At 43.7% G+C, this 21,487-nt stretch overlaps 1 protein-coding gene across 1 annotated transcript in view; it reads left to right on the forward strand.

Annotated features, from left to right (window-relative positions):
• LOC137433081 (ATP-binding cassette sub-family C member 9) overlaps positions 1–21,487 on the forward strand; it is a 221,312-nt gene that overhangs the window by 180,058 nt on the left and 19,767 nt on the right. Inside the window, exons 25-37 of the mRNA XM_078782848.1 lie at positions 1,855–2,075; positions 5,113–5,123; positions 5,836–6,021; positions 6,141–6,210; positions 6,337–6,494; positions 8,245–8,337; positions 10,350–10,452; positions 12,242–12,349; positions 12,465–12,585; positions 12,775–12,905; positions 16,094–16,172; positions 17,764–17,872; positions 20,087–20,190. Coding sequence (XP_078638974.1) covers positions 1,855–2,075; positions 5,113–5,123; positions 5,836–6,021; positions 6,141–6,210; positions 6,337–6,494; positions 8,245–8,337; positions 10,350–10,452; positions 12,242–12,349; positions 12,465–12,585; positions 12,775–12,905; positions 16,094–16,172; positions 17,764–17,872; positions 20,087–20,190 — 1,494 coding nt within the window. The remainder of the gene's footprint in view (positions 1–1,854; positions 2,076–5,112; positions 5,124–5,835; positions 6,022–6,140; positions 6,211–6,336; positions 6,495–8,244; positions 8,338–10,349; positions 10,453–12,241; positions 12,350–12,464; positions 12,586–12,774; positions 12,906–16,093; positions 16,173–17,763; positions 17,873–20,086; positions 20,191–21,487) is intronic.

The following is a 21,487-nucleotide window of genomic DNA, read 5'->3' on the forward strand; positions in this document are numbered from 1 at the left end:
TTTTTCAGTGATTCTTCACCATTGAGAGATAGGGCCAAAAACGATATATAGCATGATATCTCAAAAAGTTCTGGACGGGTTTTTGACAAAACTTGGTGGGTGAGTTGGGTAGGGGATAAGAACAAGCCAATTATACTTTGGTTCAGGTCCGGGTGCAGATCTGACATATCAGTAGATACAAAATGTAAACTGTCTGACCTGGCGGAGGTATGCGCTCTACCGAGTGCCATTCTCGTTACACCGCGCGTGCAAAGGGAAAAGCAGAGTTAAGCAATAATTGGTTGTTTTTTGCAAGTCCCTGTCTGGCAGTCAAACAAAATTGAAAATCATTCCAAGCGGTGAACTCACTGTTTTTAAGGACGTCATAAAGGACACAAACAACAGGGAAGAAGAACTAATGTAACGTGTTGAATAAGGTGGTGTACAAGATGCTGCAGCAACGGCGGTAAACGTCTGAATTTTTTTTCTACGACCTTTAAAATCTTTATTTTATGTACTTGAACACTAAGACACAAATCATCTTCTTGTCACTTTCAAAACCCAGCCGTTTAGCAGTGCTTGGACAAAATATGACGCATTTTTCGTCATCGTGGCCGATCAAATTCGCCAGTTGTCGACTCCACCCATGTCCTTGTTTCTCAAGATAGCGCGGGGTAAGGTGTTTGATGAACTGTCGAGTTTGTAATGTAGGTCTGTGGGGTTATTATTTTTCAGTGGAAAGTAGAGGAGAAATGTAGAACAGTCATTCAGAATGAAAACCTGTAACAAGGGTATATAAAAAGAGCCATTCTTGGGAAGTAGGCACATTATCCTATGCTGAAGGTCATTAATGGGCCAGATGGGTTTTTTTTTTTTTACCAGCAATCCAATAATGATGTGCAATTTCTCAAAAGGATAACGCAACTTCCTCAAAATTAGAATCCAAATCCTTATTACCACTTTGTTCAGCTGGATTTTGAACATCTAACCTTTGGGATCACCATCCAGCGTCCTCACCAATAATCCACCATTGTGCCCATTATAAAGCATGATTTGCTACATTTCATCCACACAATATCAAACGATTGTTAGAAAGCTGTCGTACCGACTCTCATATCTGCTTCAAAAACTCACCTGATTTCCTTTGCCATGGCAACCGTCTCGGTAACTTGGCTTGTGTACGATATTCGTGAGTCTCTTCTTCCCTTGTTTCTTGTTAAATAGTGTGTGTGTTTGTGTGTGTCTGTGGGTGTGTCAACCACCCAAAGGTAGGGCTGGGAACCTCGAGTATTAGCTCCTTGTTCATTTTAAATTGCCCACTTATACCATCAGGCCTCAGCAGGAAAGCCCCCCTGTTGTGGATGTTCAGGACACTGAACATATAAACAGTAATGAGGAGGCTATTATGCTGGAGAAAGGAGGACATCTTGCCCCAACCTACTGTACCTTCAGATCTTGCCTCTGTACCCCAATCGTTTGATGGTTTTGTAGTTGTTTTTCATATAATGATGCAGGCGACATTTGGAAGCCTATCTCTCTTCTCAATATGGTCATAAAGGACATCCACATAGTTATAGACAGATTACAATGTACTCTATTTTTATGAGTCTCAGTATACTTGTACAATAGATGGAGCAACCAACCTTAGGCCACACTTTAGCACCTGATTTGAGGACTGTGAATTGGTGGTAGATGTTTGTGGAGGGGAGGTTGGGGTACTGTATTGAGAAAAATTGATATCATAAGTGTGATTATGTGTCTATTGAAACCGTATTCTTAATAATTTTTTCCCCACACATTCATTATTGTGAAGTAACCTTTTTGTAATCCTCACTTTACCAATTTCCTTTCCACCATTTGACCTTGCGATGGAAGAGGAGGAGTTGGAGAGCAGTGAGGACGACATGTCTAGTGCTTTTCGGCAGCGCACTGAACTGCCCTGGAGGGCCTTCGGTCGGTACCTCTCTTCAGGTGGAGTCCCTCTGCTGCTTCTGCTCCTGATCTCGCAGCTCCTCAAGCACACCGTCATGGTGGCAATTGACTACTGGCTTGCCGAATGGACATCCCACATCATGAGCTCCAACTATTCAGCTGACGCATCCACGCACAAGGAGGCATGCTGTGCATATCTGCCACGTTGTTTACTCTGAGATGTATCTCGAAATGTTTTTGTTTTACTGCTCTTCATAAATTCCTGAAAACAACTATGTTCAACTATGGAAGTAGTAGAGAGCAGCACTTATCTCTGTGATTATATAAATCAGAGGTGAATCAAGCCAGAGGCTAACTCCTCTTTTCAGGGCGAGCCACGTTTGGAGTACCTAGCTGGGTTTTGGCCTAGTGGTTAGGGTGCCGGCTTGGGATACCTAGGATCCTGGGTTCGTAATCCCAGTCGGTTGCTGAATTAACGCCAGGAGGGTTGATTCAGGCTGTTTCATCCTTCTGAGATCGGCAAATTGAGTACCAGTTCACTGGTAATTCGCTGTGTGTCGCAAGGGGTGACTGGCTGGGTGTTTTTTTTTTTTTGTTTTTTTTTTTTGTATACTGAATCGAGGCTCGTGAAAGAGCTAACATTTATTTCACAAACAAATCAACCAGACAAACAAAATATACAAAAAGAGGGAGCGGAAGACAAGATGGGGAGAGAAGGGGAAGCACACAACCACAACATTTGATAGCAGGGAGAAGTGTGGGAGGGAGAGGGCTTGGGGGCAGGAGGCGTGGGAAGGGGAGGGGGGGGGGGGAGAGGTATAAAACACAAGGGGACCGAAATTAGCGGGGGTAGAAAAAATCAAGGTTTTGGATGGGGGAGGATAAGAGATGGTGGTGAACAGCTGTTTTAAAGACCTGGAGGGTGGAGTGGGATTGAAGAGAGTGAGGGAGTTTGTTCCAGAGGTGGGAGAAAAGGGGAATGAAGGAGTGAAGGTGAACAGAAAGTCTTGATTTTGGCAGTTTAACCATAAGAGGGTTGCAGGCAGATCTTGTGCGACCTGTAGGATTATTTGGGGGACAGAGCCCAGAGAGGGCTGGGGGGGCAAGGCCAGAGAGGAGTCGGTAGAAGACGGAAAGACCACCAACCTGCCTGCGGTGAGTGAGTGAAAGGCCCTTGGAGTTAGCTTCATCGCGGGAGATTCCAATGATTCTGAACGCTTTGGTTTCAACAGCGTGAAGACGGGATAGGTGTGAGGCAGGAGCACCAGACCAGAGGGGAGAGCAGTATTCCATAGAGCTGCGGATGAAAGCCTTGTATGTGGTGAGGAGCTCAGGTGTGCCAAGGAAGGACTTCGCACGACAGAGGATGCCCAGTCGGCGACTGGCTTTGGAGGCCAGATTTGAAATGTGGTTTTCCCAGGAAAGATCATGGCAAATAGTGAGACCCAAAAGCTTGAGTGACAGAACTTCTTGGAGAGGATTATTCAGAAAGTGGATGGGAGGGTTTTCCAGTCGGTCTTTTCGGAGAGACATCGTAAGAGTGTGAGATTTATCAGGATTGAAAGACATGTTCCATTTGTTTGCCCAGTCTGTGATTTTGTCCAGGTCTGCAGAGAGTGAGGAGGCTGCAGACTGCCGATCTGAGGGATGAGGAATGGAGCGACAGAGAGTAGAGTCGTCAGCAAAGAGATAGAGAGGATTTTCAAGAGAGTCAGAGAGATCATTGATGAAGACCAGAAAAAGCACAGGGCCCAGAACCCTACCTTGGGCAACTCCAGCCTGAACAGGAAGAGGAGATGAGAGAAACCCATTCAGGGCCACACGTTGACTACGACCAGAGAGGAAGTCCGCCAGCCATGCGTGGAGATTTCCATGGATACCAAAGGAGGAGAGTTTGGTGAGCAGAGCAGGGTGCCAGACCGCATCGAAGGCACGTGAAATGTCAAGGGAGACAGCTCTAATTTCCTGTTTGGCGTTGAGGACCTCCATCCATTGTTGCGAAAGCAGAAGCAGCATGTCCAGAGTAGAGTGACCAGGTCTGAAACCAAATTGATGATCAGAGATCAAGCCATTGTAGAAGAGGAAAGATTTCATGTCTGAAGCAATGATGGAATTCCATGACTTTGCTGATAATTGGGAGAAGGCTGATTGGTCTGTAGTTGCTGGGATCTGTTTTTGCACCTTTTTTGTGCAAAGCGGTGATGTTGGCTGATTTCCAAGCAGATGGCAGATGACCTTGAGCAAAAGAGAGGGTGAAGAGAACAGAAAGAGGGAGTGAAAGAGCGGAAGAACATGATTTTAGGACCCGTGGGCTGATGCCGTCAGGACCAGTTGCAGAATCAGAGTCGAGGGTTGACAGAAACTTTTCCACCTTGTCAGGAGGAAAGGACACAGAGTCCAGGAGCAGCTGGGTACGACTGGGTACGGTGGGTACAGAGAGGGATGGGTTTGGGACACAAGATTTAGAGGCAAACACAGAGTTGAGGCATTCAGCCTTTTCACGTGCGGAGTCAGCCGTTAAGCCGTTTGAGGTGAGGGAGGGGATGGAGGGGGAACAAACACCAGAAACAGATTTGACCAGACGCCACCAGGATTTGGAAGAGGGAGACAGATAAGAGAGTTCGGTCTTGAGAACGGTGAGATATTGTTTCCTGGCTCTCCTGCGGGTGGACACACACTTGTTTCGGGCTTTGTGAAAGGAAATGAGATTTCCTTCCGTTGGATTTGCTTTCCAGGAGACGAAAGCAAGTTGTTTCAGGGCAACAGCCTCACCACAAGATTCCGTGTACCATGGACGGGAGGAAGGGTATGACAACTGAAGACGAGATGGGATAAATCTGTGCATGAGAGAGAGCAATTTACTTTGAAAGAATTCCCAGGATGAGTTGATGTCAGAGGCGGTAGAGATGGGAGACCAGTCCAGATGATTGATGGCTGCTTGAAGACCGTGCCAGTTGGCCTGAGTGAAATGCCAGACTCGTCGACGCTGAGGAGGCTCTCTGAGAATGGTTAGAGAGATGTCCACTTTGACAAGCACATGATCAGATGAGCCGATTGGAGCAGAAGAAGAGCAGCAGACATTTTCAGGGAAGTTTGTCATAACCAAATCCAGAAGAGAAGATGCTCCGTTGACTGAGATCCGGGTCGGGAAATTGACAGATTGTGTCAGTCCCAGTGAGTCGCAGAAGTCCTTTGCTGAAGAGCCATGGCTGGTGAGAGAGGTACCCACACCCAGCCAACTGGCATGGTGACAATTGAAATCACCACATATGAAATCACCACATGTGTTGGCCTAGCAGTTAGGGTGCCGGCTTGGGATCCTCGGATCCTGGGTTCAAATCGCGGTCGATCGCTGAATTAAGGTCAGGGGGGTTGACTCAGCCTGTCATCCTTCCGAGGTCGGCAAATTGAGTACCAGTTCACTGGTAATTCCCTGCGTGTTGCAAGAGGCGCCTAACAGTGTTGGCGGCAGGAAGGGCATCCAACCATAAAAACATTGTTTCAAAAAGGGGACCACGGTGCCTGGAAAAGGTCAACCCCTGCTCTGCGGGGGGAAATGGCCTCTAAAGGTGGTTCTTCTTGGTTCCACGTTTGGAGTACCTGCAGTTATAAGTAACATGCTGGCAGTTCAGGTTCAGGCCAAGACCATCTTGGTGGTAAAATTTTAACTGTTAATGTACGAGTGGAAAATTATAATGACGGACACAGAAGAACTCTTTGCCAACATACATTGTCGTGGTTTCTACCACCACTGTAGACTTGTCAGCTCTGGACTGCTGACAGATCAGGTCGTTATCGGTACGATAGCTACACAAAGAAAACCATCTTTACGCCATGTAAGGTGTTCAGTTGTAAAGTAGTTCTTGGACAATTTCCGATAATTTTTATTTTGCATCTTTTTTTCTTCTGTTGTTGTTAAGTCAGCTCTCTGACTCATCCACAGGGGGAGTCCTCTGGCCAGTCATTCCACTCGGTTGTTTTTGGTGCTCTCTCTGTACTCGGAATCCTGCTTTGTCTCATCACATCTCTGACCGTGGAGTGGACCGGAGTAAAGTCCTCTCACAGTGTTCACAACACAATGTTACGTAAAGTCGTCCAAGCTCCAATGAGGTTTGTTCACCAGTCACCACCGTTATTTGTTAATGTTGGAGGGAAAGGTCCGGGGATTGTTGTGGAACCTTGATTGTAGTCCATGTCAAATCCACCTGGCATCTCTTCTCTCTGGGTAGGTTTTTTGACACGACTCCGCTCGGCCATATCTTGAACCGCTTCTCCGCTGACACCAATATTATGGATCAGGTGAGTGTTTCTTTGTTTGGCATGCTTTACATCGCACCAAGGCCTACATAAGAACATTTTTTGATGAAGATATGTGAGCACATCTAAAAGTTTGGCCAACACGCAACACCTACTGTCCCGTTGCAGCAAATCCCCACTACCCTGGAATCGCTGATGCGCTCGGCGTTGCTCTGCCTCTCCGCTCTCGGCGTCATCTCTTATGTCACTCCGGTTTTTCTCATCGCACTCGTCCCTCTCGCCATCATTTTCTACTTCATCCAGAAATACTTCCGGGTCGCCTCCAGGTACGTGAATAAAAATCTGTTTAATGTCGTTGTGAAGTGAACGAGTTCGTTTGATTGCAAAGAAACAGATCTCCTGTCCTGTCACATGTATATTGGAACACTTATAAGTAAGTATGCCCCTATCAGCAAATAGTTTTGGCAATTTTGATTCGGAATATAGATTTACAAGTGATAATTTAGTGAAAGAGCCTGTGGTAGCCTTTTCATTGGTTTTTTCTTTTTTTTCCCCCAATCAGCATACTTTGGAACCACCTTTAGAGGCCATTTTCCCCCGCAGAGCAGGGGTTGGCCTTTTTCGGGCACCGTGGTCCCCTTTTTGAAGCAATGTTTTATGGCCGGATGTCCTTCCTGCCGCCAACTCTGTTAGTCGCCTCTTGCGACACACAGAGAATTACCAGTGAACTGGTACTCAATTTGCCGACCTCAGAAGGATGACAGGCTGAGTCAACCCCCCTGGTGTTAATTCAGTGATCGACCGGGATTCGAACCTAGGATCCCAAGCCGGCACCCTAACCGCTAAGCCAACACCAGGCTAGTCGCCTCTTGCGACACACAGGGAATTACCAGTGAACTGGTACTCAATTTGCCGACCTCAGAAGGATGACAGGCTGAGTCAACCCCCCTGGTGTTAATTCAGTGATCGACCGGGATTCGAACCTAGGATCCCAAGCCGGCACCCTAACCGCTAAGCCAACACCAGGCTAGTCGCCTCTTGCGACACACAGGGAATTACCAGTGAACTGGTTCTCAATTTGCCGACCTCAGAAGGATGACAGGCTGAGACAACCCCCCTGGCCTTAATTCAGCGATCGACCGGGATTCGAACCCAGGATCTTAGGATCCCAAGCTGGCACCCTAACCGCTAAGCCAACACCAGGCTAGTCGCCTCTTGCGACACACAGGGAATTACCAGTGAACTGGTTCTCAATTTGCCGACCTCAGAAGGATGACAGGCTGAGACAACCCCCCTGGCCTTAATTCAGCGATCGACCGGGATTCGAACCCAGGATCCTAGGATCCCAAGCTGGCACCCTAACCGCTAAGCCAACACCAGGCTAATCAGCAGACTTTGGGAGGGGAGGAAATCTTGAAGTACAAATTCCTGCCCTAATCAGCAGAAGGCATTGCATCAGCGACACAGCCGCGCCCTCAGCCAATGATGCTACCCCACAGCCTGGTGCTGCATACAAACGAATGAAGCTTTTAGCTGTTTAGCCTGGGTTCGATTTAGACCCAACTATAAAATTCAGAGTTAGTTCTTTGCAGACAAGGTGTTACATCACAAAGTGCAGCGCCATTCCTCAGATGGACGTTAAGCTCGGTGTCCCATCTGTCAGTATTAGTTGGTGGATGTTAAAGACCATGTGGTGTCTTTTGTGAAGAGTCGACCAGTTATCACCAGGATACTGATAAAATTACAAATTCCTTCCCAAATCTGCTCCACATGAACGTCAGGCCTGGCCAGCCAGATCGGGAAAGACTTGGAACAAATAACGTTCTCCAGGCAACCCCACAATAAGATGGGAATAACTGAGGCCATTAAAGATGAAGTACTGGTATTAGTAGTCGTAGTAGTATTAGAGATTTTGATGAAGATATCCAAAGTTTTTGCAAAGTACTGTATGTCTGTGAAAAGGCAAATTGATCCATCTGGACCTTTTTTTTAAGCTCAAGGTCTGTTCTATGACTAGATGGGTCTCATCACATCTCTGACCGTCATATTTTAATCATTCATTCTTTTCATGGGCAGAGACCTTCAACAACTGGACGACACGACTCAACTTCCTCTGTTTTCCCATTTCTCAGAGACTGCAGAAGGCATCGCCACCATTCGAGCCTTCAGGTAATACTATGAAATGGATCAAGTATAGTCCTCAATATTGCCTCCTCCCTCAAGATAATATCGTTGTGTGTTTCGCAATTGACTGTAAAACTTTTGAATAATTCTGAGCATTTTATAATTTATGTCATGGATGAAATCAACAGGACGTTCATTGAGATATGCGAACCGACATGGGAAGCAATGGGAAACTGAGGTTTCGGACATTAACTCTTCGTTGGAGCAAAAGAGCTACGATAGGGGCAGGTTATAGGGTGGTATTGAGTGAGAACGGGGTCAAGTGTCAGGGAGAACGTGGGGTGAGAATGGTTGGCTTTGACAGGGGGCGTCAAGGTTTTGTGAGATCGGCGTAGGCCAAAAGGTCAACATAGGCCAAAGGTCAACAACAATTTCAAATTTCTAAAATCCTCAATTTTCATCCGATTGACTTGAAATTGGATTAGGATTTACATATCAGCTAACTGAATTCAATCACCAACTATTTTTGAGATCACCGTAGGCCAAAAGGTCAACATAGTCCAAAGGTCAACAACAATTTAAAATTTCTAAAATCCTCAATTTTAATCCGATTGACTTGAAATTGGATTAGGATTTACATATCAGCTAACTGAATTCAATCACCAACTATTTTTAAGATCACCATAGGCCAAAAGGTCAACATAAGCCAAAAGGTCAACATAGGCCAAATTTCTAAAATTTACAATTTTCATCTGATTAATTTCAACTTTGAAGACAATTTGCATATCAACTAACTGAATTAAACCACAAATTGTTTTGAGGTCAAAAGGATGCTCCACTGAGTGCCATTCTACTTTGTTCTGTTTTGCCAAGTGTCGCTCTATGAGTGATTTTATCTGTCTGTTTGTTTGTCTGCACAGAATAAAGATCATTTTCTCTGCAACCGTTGGTCCAATTGACAGGAAATTTTCACCATAGGTGCAACTACACCTGCAGAATATTTTTTAAATTATTATGACGTCATAGGTCACGTGGTACTGGCGCCATCTTGGAAAAACCGAAAAAATTTGCACCTCCATATCTCCGAAAGCGCTGCATAGAAAAAATTGAGACCTGGCTCATTGTAAAGAACTCTCCATGGGGAATAAAATATGTCAATGATGATGTCATAGATGCCTCCATGATGACGTCATATTTCGACAAGTACAAAACTTCATCCGGGAAAGATGAAATTTCTTGAGCGTCATATAGGCATAAATTGGTGGAGAAAATAAATGATGACGTCATCGGTCACGTGGTTCGGCCGCCATATTTGTTTTAACACAAAAGCCTTAAACACGGCCTGGCGTCCTGGCGATGGTCTGCAATCACAGAAATCACTGAAACAAAAACCACTGAAAACACGTCCTGGCGATGGTCTGCAATCTCTGATTGCTCTTTCTTGTTTTATTATGGGGTTTTTTTTATCACTTTTTAGAGTTGCTTTAGTTTATGAATAATCTCTTTCTGTCACTTGTTTTTCCATTTTATTTTCAGTTTATTCCAATCCCAGCCCCCTTAACTTTTAACCCTTGACCGCTGACCCTCCCAGTCATTCTCATCCCCATGTGTTTCCTGGCCCTTGACCCCGCTCTCACTCACTTCCATCCTTTAAACAACCCTCTCTCTTATATCGTCTCTCTCTCTTTCTCCAAGGAAGGGTTAACACCTGAAACTTCAGCTTCCCCTTCCTTCCCACGGAGGTTAGCATAGCTCAATCAATGTCCTGCTCATTTCATCCATTGTTTGCACATATCCACTGACACAGGCAGGTCAACACTAGCCTTCACGAGCAAGACTTGTTCTTCATTTCACATCATATTTGTAGCTTATTCAGCCTCCCATGAGAGGAGAATCGCATGTAGTATACATTGGGACGTGTCTCCAATGTCCTATGGGACTGTCTCCTCATCCATGATACCATGTGGAGGGATGGTGTGCAGGGGTATTCCAGTGGTTAGCATGGTATTGTGTCGATGACGGAGTGCAGAGAGTGGCTGGCGGTGCGTGCGCTGCAGGCACGAGGTTCGATTTCGACAGCGGTTGCTGGAGCTCACGGATGCCAACAACGTTGCTTACCTCTTCTTGTCATCTGCCAACCGCTGGCTGGAAGTGCGACTGGTAAGAGTTTACAAACATAGGTCTCTCTCTCTCAAGCATCGCAGTTCAATCAGTATCGAGGTCTACAATGCCTTCAGAAAGTATTCACACCCCGTGACTTTTTTCACATTTTGTAATGTTGCAGCCTGAATTTAAAGTGGATTAAATTGAGATTTTTTTTATCACTGATCTACACCTAATACCCCATAATGTCAAAGTGGAATTAATTTTTTTCGAAATTTTTACAAAATAATAAAAAATGAAATACGGAAATGTCGAATTTACACAAGTATTCAATCCCCTGAGTCAATACTTCGTAGAAGCTCCTTTGGCAGCGATTACAGCGTCGAGTCTTCTCGGGTGTGTCTGGATCCGATTTGCACATCTGGATTTGGGGAGTTTCTCCTATTCTCCCTTGCAGATTTGCTCAAGCTCTATCATGCTAAAAATGGGGAGTGTCAGTGAACAGCAATCTTCAAGTCTTTCCACAGATTCTCAATGAGATTCCAGTCTGGGCTTTGGATGGGCCACTCAAGGACTTTTACCTTCTTGTTCGGAAGCCATTTCAGTGTTGCTTTGGCTCTATACTTGAGGGTCCTTGTCCTGTTGGAACGTAAATCTTCCCCACAGTACAAGTTCTATTGCACTCTGAAGCAAGTTTTCCTCAAGGAGTTGCCTGTATTTGGCTCCATTCATTGTTCTCTCTATCCTTACAAGTCTCCCAGTCCCTGCCGCTGAAAAGCATCCCCATAGCATGATGCCGCCACTACCAGGCTTCATGGTAGGGATGGTGATTGATGCGTGATGAGATGTGCTCGGTTTCCACCAGATGTAGTGCTTTGCCATCAGGCCAAACAGTTCAATTTTTGTCTCATCAGATCAGAAAATCTTTTAACTCATGCTCTCCAAGTCTTTCATGTGCCTTTTGCAATATCCAGGTGTGCTGTCATGTGCCTTTTTCTCAGGAGTGGCTCCCGTCTGGCCACTCTCCCATAAAGCCTAGATTTGTGAAGTGCTGCAGAGACTGTTGTTCTTCCAGCAGATTCTCCCATATCAGCCAAGGAATTCTGTAGTTCTGTCAGAGTGGTCATTGGGTTATGGGTCACCTCCCTGACCAAGGTCCTTCTTGTCCGGTTCCACAGTTTGGTCAGGCAGCCAGCTCTAGGAAGAGTCTGGGCACTTCCATATTCTTTCCATTTCCTAATGATGGAGATCACTGTGCTCTTGGGAACTTTCAACACTCTAGAAATTGTTTATACCCTTCCCCACAGCTATATGCTTCCTCAAAATTCTATCTCGGAGTTCTACAGAAAGTCTTTTGGACTTCATGGTAGAGTTTCTGCTCTGACATGCAATGTCAGCTGTGGGACCTTATATAAAAAGGTATGTTTCTTTCTAAATCATGTCCAATCAATTGAATTGGCCACAGGTGGACTCCAATCAAGTTCTCGAAACATCTCAAGGATGATCAAAGGAAATTGGATGCACCTGAGCTTAATTTGGAGTGTCATAGCAAAGGGGTTGAATACTTATTGATTCAAGACATTTCAGCTTTTCATTTTTAATTATTTTGTAAAAATAAAAATAAAAATACTTTCTGGGGTATTATGTGTAGATCAGTGACAAAAAAACTCATTTAACCGCATTTTAAATTCAGGCTGTAACACAACAAAATGTGAAAAAGTCAAGGGTCTAAATCTTTCTGAAAGCCCTGTATATTGATTTCTGTCATTTTACCAACAAAAATACAAATGGTCCTCCTGAAACATGTAATCACTGTTTAAACTTTGAATTTTTTTTTAACTTGAAGGATTACATCGGAGCCTGCATCGTGTTGATAGCTGCAGTTACATCAATCAACAAATACGATGGACTTAATTCAGGTCTTGTAGGACTTGGCCTTACCTACGCACTTATGGTAGGCCTATCGTGCAGCACAGCTTATGAAGGCCGCATTTCCACGATCATACAACTTGCTTTCATATTTGATACGAATGAAGTGATGTCACTATCCTCTGTGGTGTCCTCAACAGGTGTCTAACTACCTAAATTGGGTCATACGGAATTTCGCAGACATTGAGGTGCATATGGGTGCTATCAAAAGGGTCAACGGCCTCCTGGACATCGAGACGGAAACTTATGAGGGGCTTCTTCGTAAGTTTTTGTTTATCTTTCATATCTTGCTTGCATCGTCGTCGTTTTTCGTCGATGGTTTTCAGTTTCTTTAGCTAACGGACCGTCTACATCTTGCAGGATCCACCCAATCTTTAAAGATGCGATGCTTATACCAATGAAATGTCGAGTCATTTTTCCTCTGTAAAAGCAGCAGCAATTGTCCATCAGCCGCTGCACAGGTGCCGGACAACTGGCCAGAGTGTGGCGAGATAAAGATCCAGGAGCTGTCAGTGCGATATGACTGCACACTCAAAGCGGTACTCAAGCAGATAAATGCGCACATCGAACCTGGGCAGAAGGTAAGTTCTTTTTTCTTTTTTTTGCATTTACTATTCTCATTGTGGGTTGTGGTTTGGTGTGCGCCTATGGGAGGCGGTGGGGGATTACGTTTCCGTTTTAGGTTCGCCATCTGTCATACAATCTGTTTCCACAACTGGAGACGTTATTCTCTTGGTTACTTCCTTGTGAAAGAGCGGACTGTTTGGTTGAATGTTTAAAGATTTTGTTTTCAGCCACCAGCTGGTATTGACAACTGGAGCAGAGTGTGGCGGAGACGTTGCTCCATTGCTGCTCACTCTTGCTAACCCACATTTAGTGTTGAGTATGCTTAGAATGAGTTGATTGAAGCTTTAGGGTTTACATCTCCTTGCTGTTCTATCTCTCCCTCTCTCCCTCTTCCTCTCCCTTCTATCTTCTGTGCATTTTGGGAACCAGCAACGGTACCCGCCCTACGGGCAGGGCTTCAATTGGGAAGCCCAAATGAAAAGGAAAATATCAGAAATTGAAGGCTTTTTTTTGTTAAACGATATATATATATACATCCGTTGAATCATATCACACGCAAATCATCAAAATCTAAACAGTACATGGCGCCAATTTTGAAAAAAGATTGAATTCTGCAAAACGGAAGCGGCCGAGACACATCTTTCTCAGTCGCACGTTTATGTGTGAAGAGTGTGCGCCGAATCTGTAAAACGGAAGCGGCCACTGCACCTGTTTCTCAGTCGCTTTGCACATGCTGCCATGTTACTTTGGAGCCGCACGTTTATATAGGAAGAGTTTGTTAGGAGTCGATCTACTCTCTCCTGGTATGTAGAATTTCAACAAAAGCCACATCACTTCATATCGGTAAATATTATTCCATCGTGTTTGGAAAAACTGGAAAATTGGAAAACCTGCAAAAATTGGAAAAACAATACAGCCTATTTTACTCCAGGGGGTCCCAGGATTACCCAACCAAAATATCGTTGCGATCGGTTCAGCCATTTTTGCGGTACCTTCGAACGGACAGACAGATGGACGGACATTTGGTGAATTATAGTAAGATGAATGTGGTCCTGTTTGCAATAACCTTGAAAATCGTATCGTGATAAAAGAAAACATTAGATTAGATTAGATTTTTTTTGTAAACTACATCCTTAGTTATTTATTGCCTCCGCCACTGAATATGGACAGGGGTTGTGTTTTCATCCCTGTTTGTCTGTGAGCAGGATATCTCAAAAAGTTATGGATGGATTCGGACGAGACTTTGTGGACAGGTTATGACAAAACTAGGTGGATGAGTTCGTTAGGTGACAATAACAAGCCAAATCGATTTTGGTTCAGGTGCGGATCCAGATGCGACCTATCAGTGGGATACAAAACGTAAACTGTTCAGTGTGACGGAGGTATGCGCTCGACCGAGTGTCCTTCCAGTTACCCTCACCTGAGGAGAGGGTATTGCATTTGAGTCCGTTTGTTACTTTCCGGAAAAGATTCCGGCAAGTATGTTGATCGGTTGGTTTGTCTGTTTGTCCGTCTGTTTGTTCGCAGTACTACGTCTACACCGTTGCATGTAGAATCGCCAAACTTTACACACATATTTGTCTTGCCCTGGAATAGACTGTGCCCAATTGATGACGTCATTGGTCACGTGGTTCGGCCGCCATCTTGGAAAAACCGAAAAAATTTGCACCTCTATATCTCCGAAAGTGCTGAATAGAAAAAATTGAGACATGGCTCATTGTAAAGAACTCTCCATGGGGAATAAAATCTGTTATTGATGATGTCATAGGTGCCTCCATTATGACGTCATAATTCGACAAGTACAAAACTTCATCCGATCAAGATGAAATTTGAGCATCATCAAGGAATAAATTAGTTTAGAAAACAAATAATGATGACGTCATCGGTCCCGTGGTTCGGCCGCCATATTGGTCCGAAATGGCCGATAAAAAAGTGCATTCCGGCAAGTCCTCGGTCTCTGACCAATTTTTCATTACTTGCCGGAAAAGATTCCGGCAAGTATGTTGATCGGTTGGTTTGTCTGTTTGTCTGTCTGTCTGTTTGTTCACAGTACTACGTCTACACTGTTGCACGTGGAATCGCCAAACTTTACACACATATTTGTCTTGCCCTGGAATAGACTGTGCCCAATTTTTAACTCTATCGGCCCAAAGCCTCCAATATGACGTTATAATTCGATAATTCGACAAGTACAAAACTTCATCCAATCAAGATGCAATTTCTTGAGCACCATGTCGGCATAAACTGGTGGAGGAAAAATATAATGATGATGTCATCGGTCACATGGTTCGGCCGCCATCTTGGAAAAACCGAAAAACTTTGCACCTCTATATCTCCAAAAGTGCTGAATAGAAAAAAATTGAGACATGGCTCATTGTAAAGAACTCTCCAAGGGTAATAAAATATGTCGATGAGGATGTCATAGATGCCTCCATTATGACGTCATAATTCGACAAGTACAAAACTTCACCCGATCAAGACGAAATTTCTTGAGCATCATCTAGGAATAAATTAGTTTAGAAAACAAATAATGATGACGTCATCGGTCACGTGGTTCGGCCGCCATATTTGTCCAAAATGGCCGATAAAAAAGTGCATTCTGGCAAGGCCTCGGTCTCTGACCGATTTTTCATCTGTTTGTCTGTCTGTTTGTTCGTCTGTTTGTCCGCACAGAGCCTTAAAAACCACTGAAAATACATCCTGGTGAGGTTTTGCAATCTCTGATTACTCTTTTTCTTGTTTGTAATGTGATCATTCGTATTACTTAAATTCAATGATAACCGCATAATATTGTTCTTTTCATAATTGCTTGAAGCTCCTTCCTCGGAGAAGAGTTTTACATAATTGAATATTTCCAATTTGCAAAGATCTGAGTGCCAATTAAAATTGTGCAATGGTAGTGGACATTAATACTTTGTAATATATATATATATATATATATATATATATATATATATATATATATATATACTGTATATACTGTATATACCGGTACATGTTTTTTTTCGACATATATTAATATTAATACATTTTTGGCTTATGATGCATTTGTACTTTTCGGCCTTTTTGTTTTTTGAGTTTTTTTCCTTTATTTCTGTTTCCTCACCCTTTCACTTTCTTCTTTTCACCAGAACGCATAGATAACCCACTGTCTCTGCCTTGAACTCTTCCGATCTTCTTTCTGCAATTGCTTTTCCTTCAGGTTGGAATCTGTGGGCGCACAGGTAGCGGAAAGTCGTCGCTTTCCCTCGCCTTCTTCAGGATGGTTGACACCTTTGAGGGTGGGGAATTTTTGCACATCCACTAATTATGCCTTTGGGGGGATAATTCAGCTCGTTTTTTGTCCTACTTTTCCAAGACTCATGCAGGAGCTTGTTCTTAGGTGTTCAGATCACATGTCCGACAGGCACAAGGAGACATAAGTGTGCCTTTTTCAAGGACATTCTGAGACAATCGACAAATGGGATCTAAGCATCATGTGCAATGTCCTTTTCAAAAAGCAGATTTTTTTACTTCCTCAACAACTCTTCGATTATATTATTCTCTCTTTCTTCGCTTTTCTATCACTGCAGTTATTTTATTGAAGGCCTGGCCTCGATGAGGACTATATAGATCGTGAATGAAGCCTTCAACATAAAAATATGGGAACATTAAACAAGGCAACCAAACTCCCACCATACGAATCTTCTCTGCACTCAAGGATTTGTACATTTTATATATGTATATATATATGAGCAAGTGTGAGTATGTATGCTTCATATAATCCTCAGAGGGTTTGACCTGGGAAGCTGAAAGTTTCAGGGTTTAATGAGGACTCCCTGAAATTTGGCATGTGCAAGTTTCATTTGATTCCATCAAGTTTTGAAAAAAAAAAAATTCCACCGATCTTGGCATTTTTTTTTCCTTTGGGGGGGAATATGGTGCAATTGGAATTATTGGAGCCATATAACCACAATGTATTATATATATAGCAGTACGCATGTTTTCGCTTCATATACGTAACCAGGGTTAATTTTATTTCTGGGAGCGATCAAGGTAGCGGTCTGTTGCCTATACACTGCCCAAATAAAACGATGTGTCAGAAGACCGTTTTACACGCTTGTAACAAGATCGCCCGTATGGTGTGTACTCTACTATGGTATTAATCTATCTATAATTCCAGTAATCTCTGTGTGTTTGTTTGTACGTTTGTACGTTTGTACGTTTGTCTGTGACCGCTGTTTCTCGACAACCACGGGTCCGATATACTTTAAACTTGCCAGGTATATTGCTGGGGACCCGAGGATGTGCCTTTTCAAGGTTTCATATTAATCGGACAATTACTTACCGAGCTATGTCCAAAAAACGATTCAACCAATCAGAGAGCAGCGAGCTATCGCGTGTGCCGAACGTGGCGGACACACTCTGCCTCGGATGGCACATTTGAGAGCGTATTCATTTATTTCACGTTTGCAAACTATGTTGGCGCTATGTTGGCGTTAAACTATGTTTTAAAACTAATAAAAACCCCGGGGGGATTGTCACTGTACTCGCAAGCCGTTCGCCGTTCGCTTTGGCGTTGCGAATGGACCAAAACATTTCATGCACCAAACCATTTCATGTAAAGCGTTCGCCGTTCGCTTTGGCGTTGCGAATGGACCAAAACATTTCATGGACCAAACCATTTCATGTAAATAGAGGGGGGGATATAATTTTAGATATAGATATAGTACGGGCATGCCCTAGTAATCGTAAAGACAATAACATGACCCCTCCCCCCTCCCTGGTGGCTCCAGTAGGGAGGGGGTGCTTCTTGTTATTTTAATTGTTTTAATTGAAGAATCTTTTTCAGCTTTAAAAAAATGCAAATGCAGGAACTGTCGGTTTTCTCAGGAAGAATAATCATTGACAACATTGATATAGCCAAGCTTCCCTTACATACGCTACGCTCCCGATTCTCAATCATCCTACAAGACCCTGTCCTCTTCAGCGGATCCATCCGGTAAGACATACCTTAAATAGGGAATGTAATCTGGAATTAAAAAATAAAATGAGAATTACTAGATTTTATTATTATTGTATTTGCCCCATTGCATCCAAGTATGATATTGTGGCGGTTACCTTATGTGCAGGTAACCGCATGTGGCGGTTACCTATGTGATTACCTTATTTGGGCATAATACACGTGCACGGGCCTGTTGGACTTGTGGTTGTGCGGACGTGACGCACGCGCGGTTGCCGGAGCCACGCCTTCCGAAGAGGGCTTTTGGCTTTATATAAGCGTGCCGACTTCCGTTCGAGTTTAGTGTGCTGGATCTTGCTGTTACAATAAACCATCTTCGAACCCTACGAATGGCCTCGTTCTCTCGCCTTCCGCGACTCCTAAAATATAATCTTTGTATAAAAGGAGCCCAGCTTCTCCCTCCATCACGCTTTATTCAAAAGAGTTTCTCGTGTTGTACAGTAATACAAATGGTACTGTTGGAAAGCTAATAATCCGTTTACTCGGAACAAAATTTCGTTCCTTCAAGCGGTTAGGGTGCCAGCTTGGGATCCTAGGATCCTGGGTTCGAATCCCGGTTGATCGCTGAATTAACACCAGGGGGGTTGACTCAGCCTGTCATCCTTCCGAGGTCGGCAAATTGAGTACCAGTTCACTGGTAATTCCCTGTGTGTCGCAAGAGGCGACTAACAGGGTTGGCGGCAGGAAGGGCATCCGGCCATAAAACATTGCTTCAAAAAGGGGGCCAAGGTGCCCGAAAAAGGCGCAACCCCTGCCCTGCGGGGAAAAATGGCCTCTAAAGGTGGTTCAATAATTTACTTGTCTGTTTTAAAAGCCGTGTTCCGAGGATTGAGGGAGAAGAAGCGACACCTTGAGCTTTAATGTAGCAGTTTCAACGGTGACATTTATTATTCTACAACAGCAGGGACCCTTTACAAGGACATGGGAGGAGAAAACAAAAGGAAGCATAGTAAAGCAATAGAAAATAAATACCTCGAGTGGGCCGACGATCGTCTCTTGAAGTTGTATGTAGTTCAGACCTCGACTGATTTGGAGGAACCCCCACTGGAAGGCCCCTGATCCCTTGAGAGGCCCCCTGATCTGAAAAATGTAAGACCGGACGCTCCTACGGACCATTGAGTGGAAGGGCTGTATCGGGTTTCAGAGCAATTGATTGGTCAATAAGGGACGAGTAGGGATCCCAAATTTCAGGGGGGGGGGGGGTAACCTCCCCTGGAAACCCCCATGATCTGAAATATTTTCTGGTGAAATTATTTTTTAATAAACAAACACTATTAATTTCACATGTTTATGGTGTGTGCGGGCCATTTCACTCTGTAGTCCAGCCTGGAGCAAATGAAAAGGGGTTGATGCTCTGCCGCAATAATCTACATCCGGTCGACCTCTCTCCAATGCTTGCATGGTTTCACATGAGAACATAAGACATTTCTTTTTAAACCTTTTTAGTGACAAATAGATCTGTCCACCTCTCAGCTCACTCCATGATCGTAGAAAAACGAACCACACTCCATGATCTATCTGTCCACCTCTCTCTCACTGCCCCTGCCCCTCTCCCCTGTCTCCCCTCCCCCTGCCCCTCTCTCCTCTCCCCTCTCTTCCGTCTTTCTCCCCCCTCTCTCTCCCCTCCCCCTTCTACCTCTCTCTCTCTCCTCTGTCCCTCCCCCATCTCTCTCCAAGACACAAAAACTCTTCACCTTAAACTTACTATAACAATATCTTCTCAAACATGGCACCTGCACCCTAAAACACACCATCCCAGAAAAACAATAACATCACAACCACAGCTTTGTCACAACCATAGCTCAATAATAAAATACTCAACGAACCAGACTCCATGATCCAACTATCTGAACAAACCAATCCGCTCTCCTCCAGAGTAAAACTAACCAGACTTTGTTATGGTTCCCATCCCACACTCAAAACATACCAACACAAACTCGGTCTAACTCAGGACTCTCACTGTCGCCTCGAACCCGACAACGTACTCCACCTAATCACAACCTGCCCTCAACTCGCGCATTATAGACAACCCTTCAACATCTGTTCTCTTTACGATCTCTGGAGGAAATTGGTTTGTGCAACCGGCTTCCTTCGGGCTGCCGAATGATGATGATGATGATGATGACGATGATGATGATGATATTGATGATTGTTGTGGGTTGTAAGGCAAATTTTGGGGGTGCTTGTGTACAGCTTTAATCTGGATCCTGAAGATAAATGCACAGATAGCATGCTCTGGGAGGCACTGGAGATTGCTCAACTCAAACAGGTGGTGAAGACCTTGCCTGGAGGACTGGGTAGGTCCAGACATATATTTTTTGTTTTTTTAATATCCAAAGCCTCAGCTCGTATGAAAGATTTACGATGTTTCTTACAATTTGATCATTAGCAATTTGATCATTAGCAATTTGATCATGGGCAATTTGATCATTAGCAATTTGATCATTAGCAATTTGATCATTAGCAATTTGATCATTAGCAATTTGATCTATTAACAATTTGAGCATTAGCAATTTGATCATTAGCAATTTGATCATTAGCAATTTGATCATCAGCAATTTGATCATTAGCAATTTGATCATTAGCAATTTGATCAGTAGCAATTTGATCATTAGCAATTTGATCATTAGCAATTTGATCATTAGCAATTTGATCATGGGCAATTTGATCATGGGCAATTTGATCATTAGCAATTTGATCATTAGCGCTTTGATCATTACCAGTTTGATCATGATCATTAGCAATTTGATCATTAGCAATTTGATCATTAGCAATTTGATCATTAGCAATTCGATCATTAGCAATTCGATCATTAGCAATTTGATCATGAGCAAATTGATCATGAGCAATTTGATCTATTAAGCAATTTGATCATTAGCAATTTGATCATTAGCAATTTGATCATTAGCAATTTGATCAGTGCCCACATGGTTCTAGTAGCATCTCCCCTTACAGTAATTGTGAAAAACCAGGCCCGAATTGTGGAAAAATTACTTCACATGCTGTCTATCTGTCTGTATAGAAATGTCATTTTATTATCAAAGAACAACTTCACTTAAATTTAATGTTGCATTTTCAACCGGAATCGGAACATGAATTGGAAAACTAACCTGGAATATTTAGCAGTTCAGTACTTCGGCTCCGAATTTGTCTCGGTCGTACATGCTCAGAGAGGAGTGAGACAATTTTGAGGTTATTTCTCCAAAATAACCTCATAGAGTGTGTCGCAGTGTCCACCCGTCCGTCCGTTAGCATTTGACTAAAACATCTCCTCACAAACTACCTCACTGATATGGACCAAACTCAGTACATCAGGACAGCAAGGTCTCATGGGGTTTTGTGCTACCCATCCGAATTCGCCCCCTATGAAGAGGGTGAAAGGAGGTTTTGTCCCAAATTTTGATATTTCATTTAAAAAATAAACCGCTAGACAAATCCAGAACAAACTCATCACAAGGCATCGGGACCATGCCTTCACCTTAAGTTGTGCTCCTCATGGTTTTATCTCACCTGGAAATGGGGCCGCAGGCTCCCTCCCCGAATCCCTCATATTCACTAAAACACATTTTCCTCACTGACGACAGTGCCTTTATT

This window comes from Myxine glutinosa, chromosome 8 (assembly GCF_964187855.1).
Source record: "Myxine glutinosa chromosome 8, kmMyxGlut1.1, whole genome shotgun sequence".
NCBI classification, from domain to species: Eukaryota; Metazoa; Chordata; class Myxini; order Myxiniformes; family Myxinidae; genus Myxine; species Myxine glutinosa.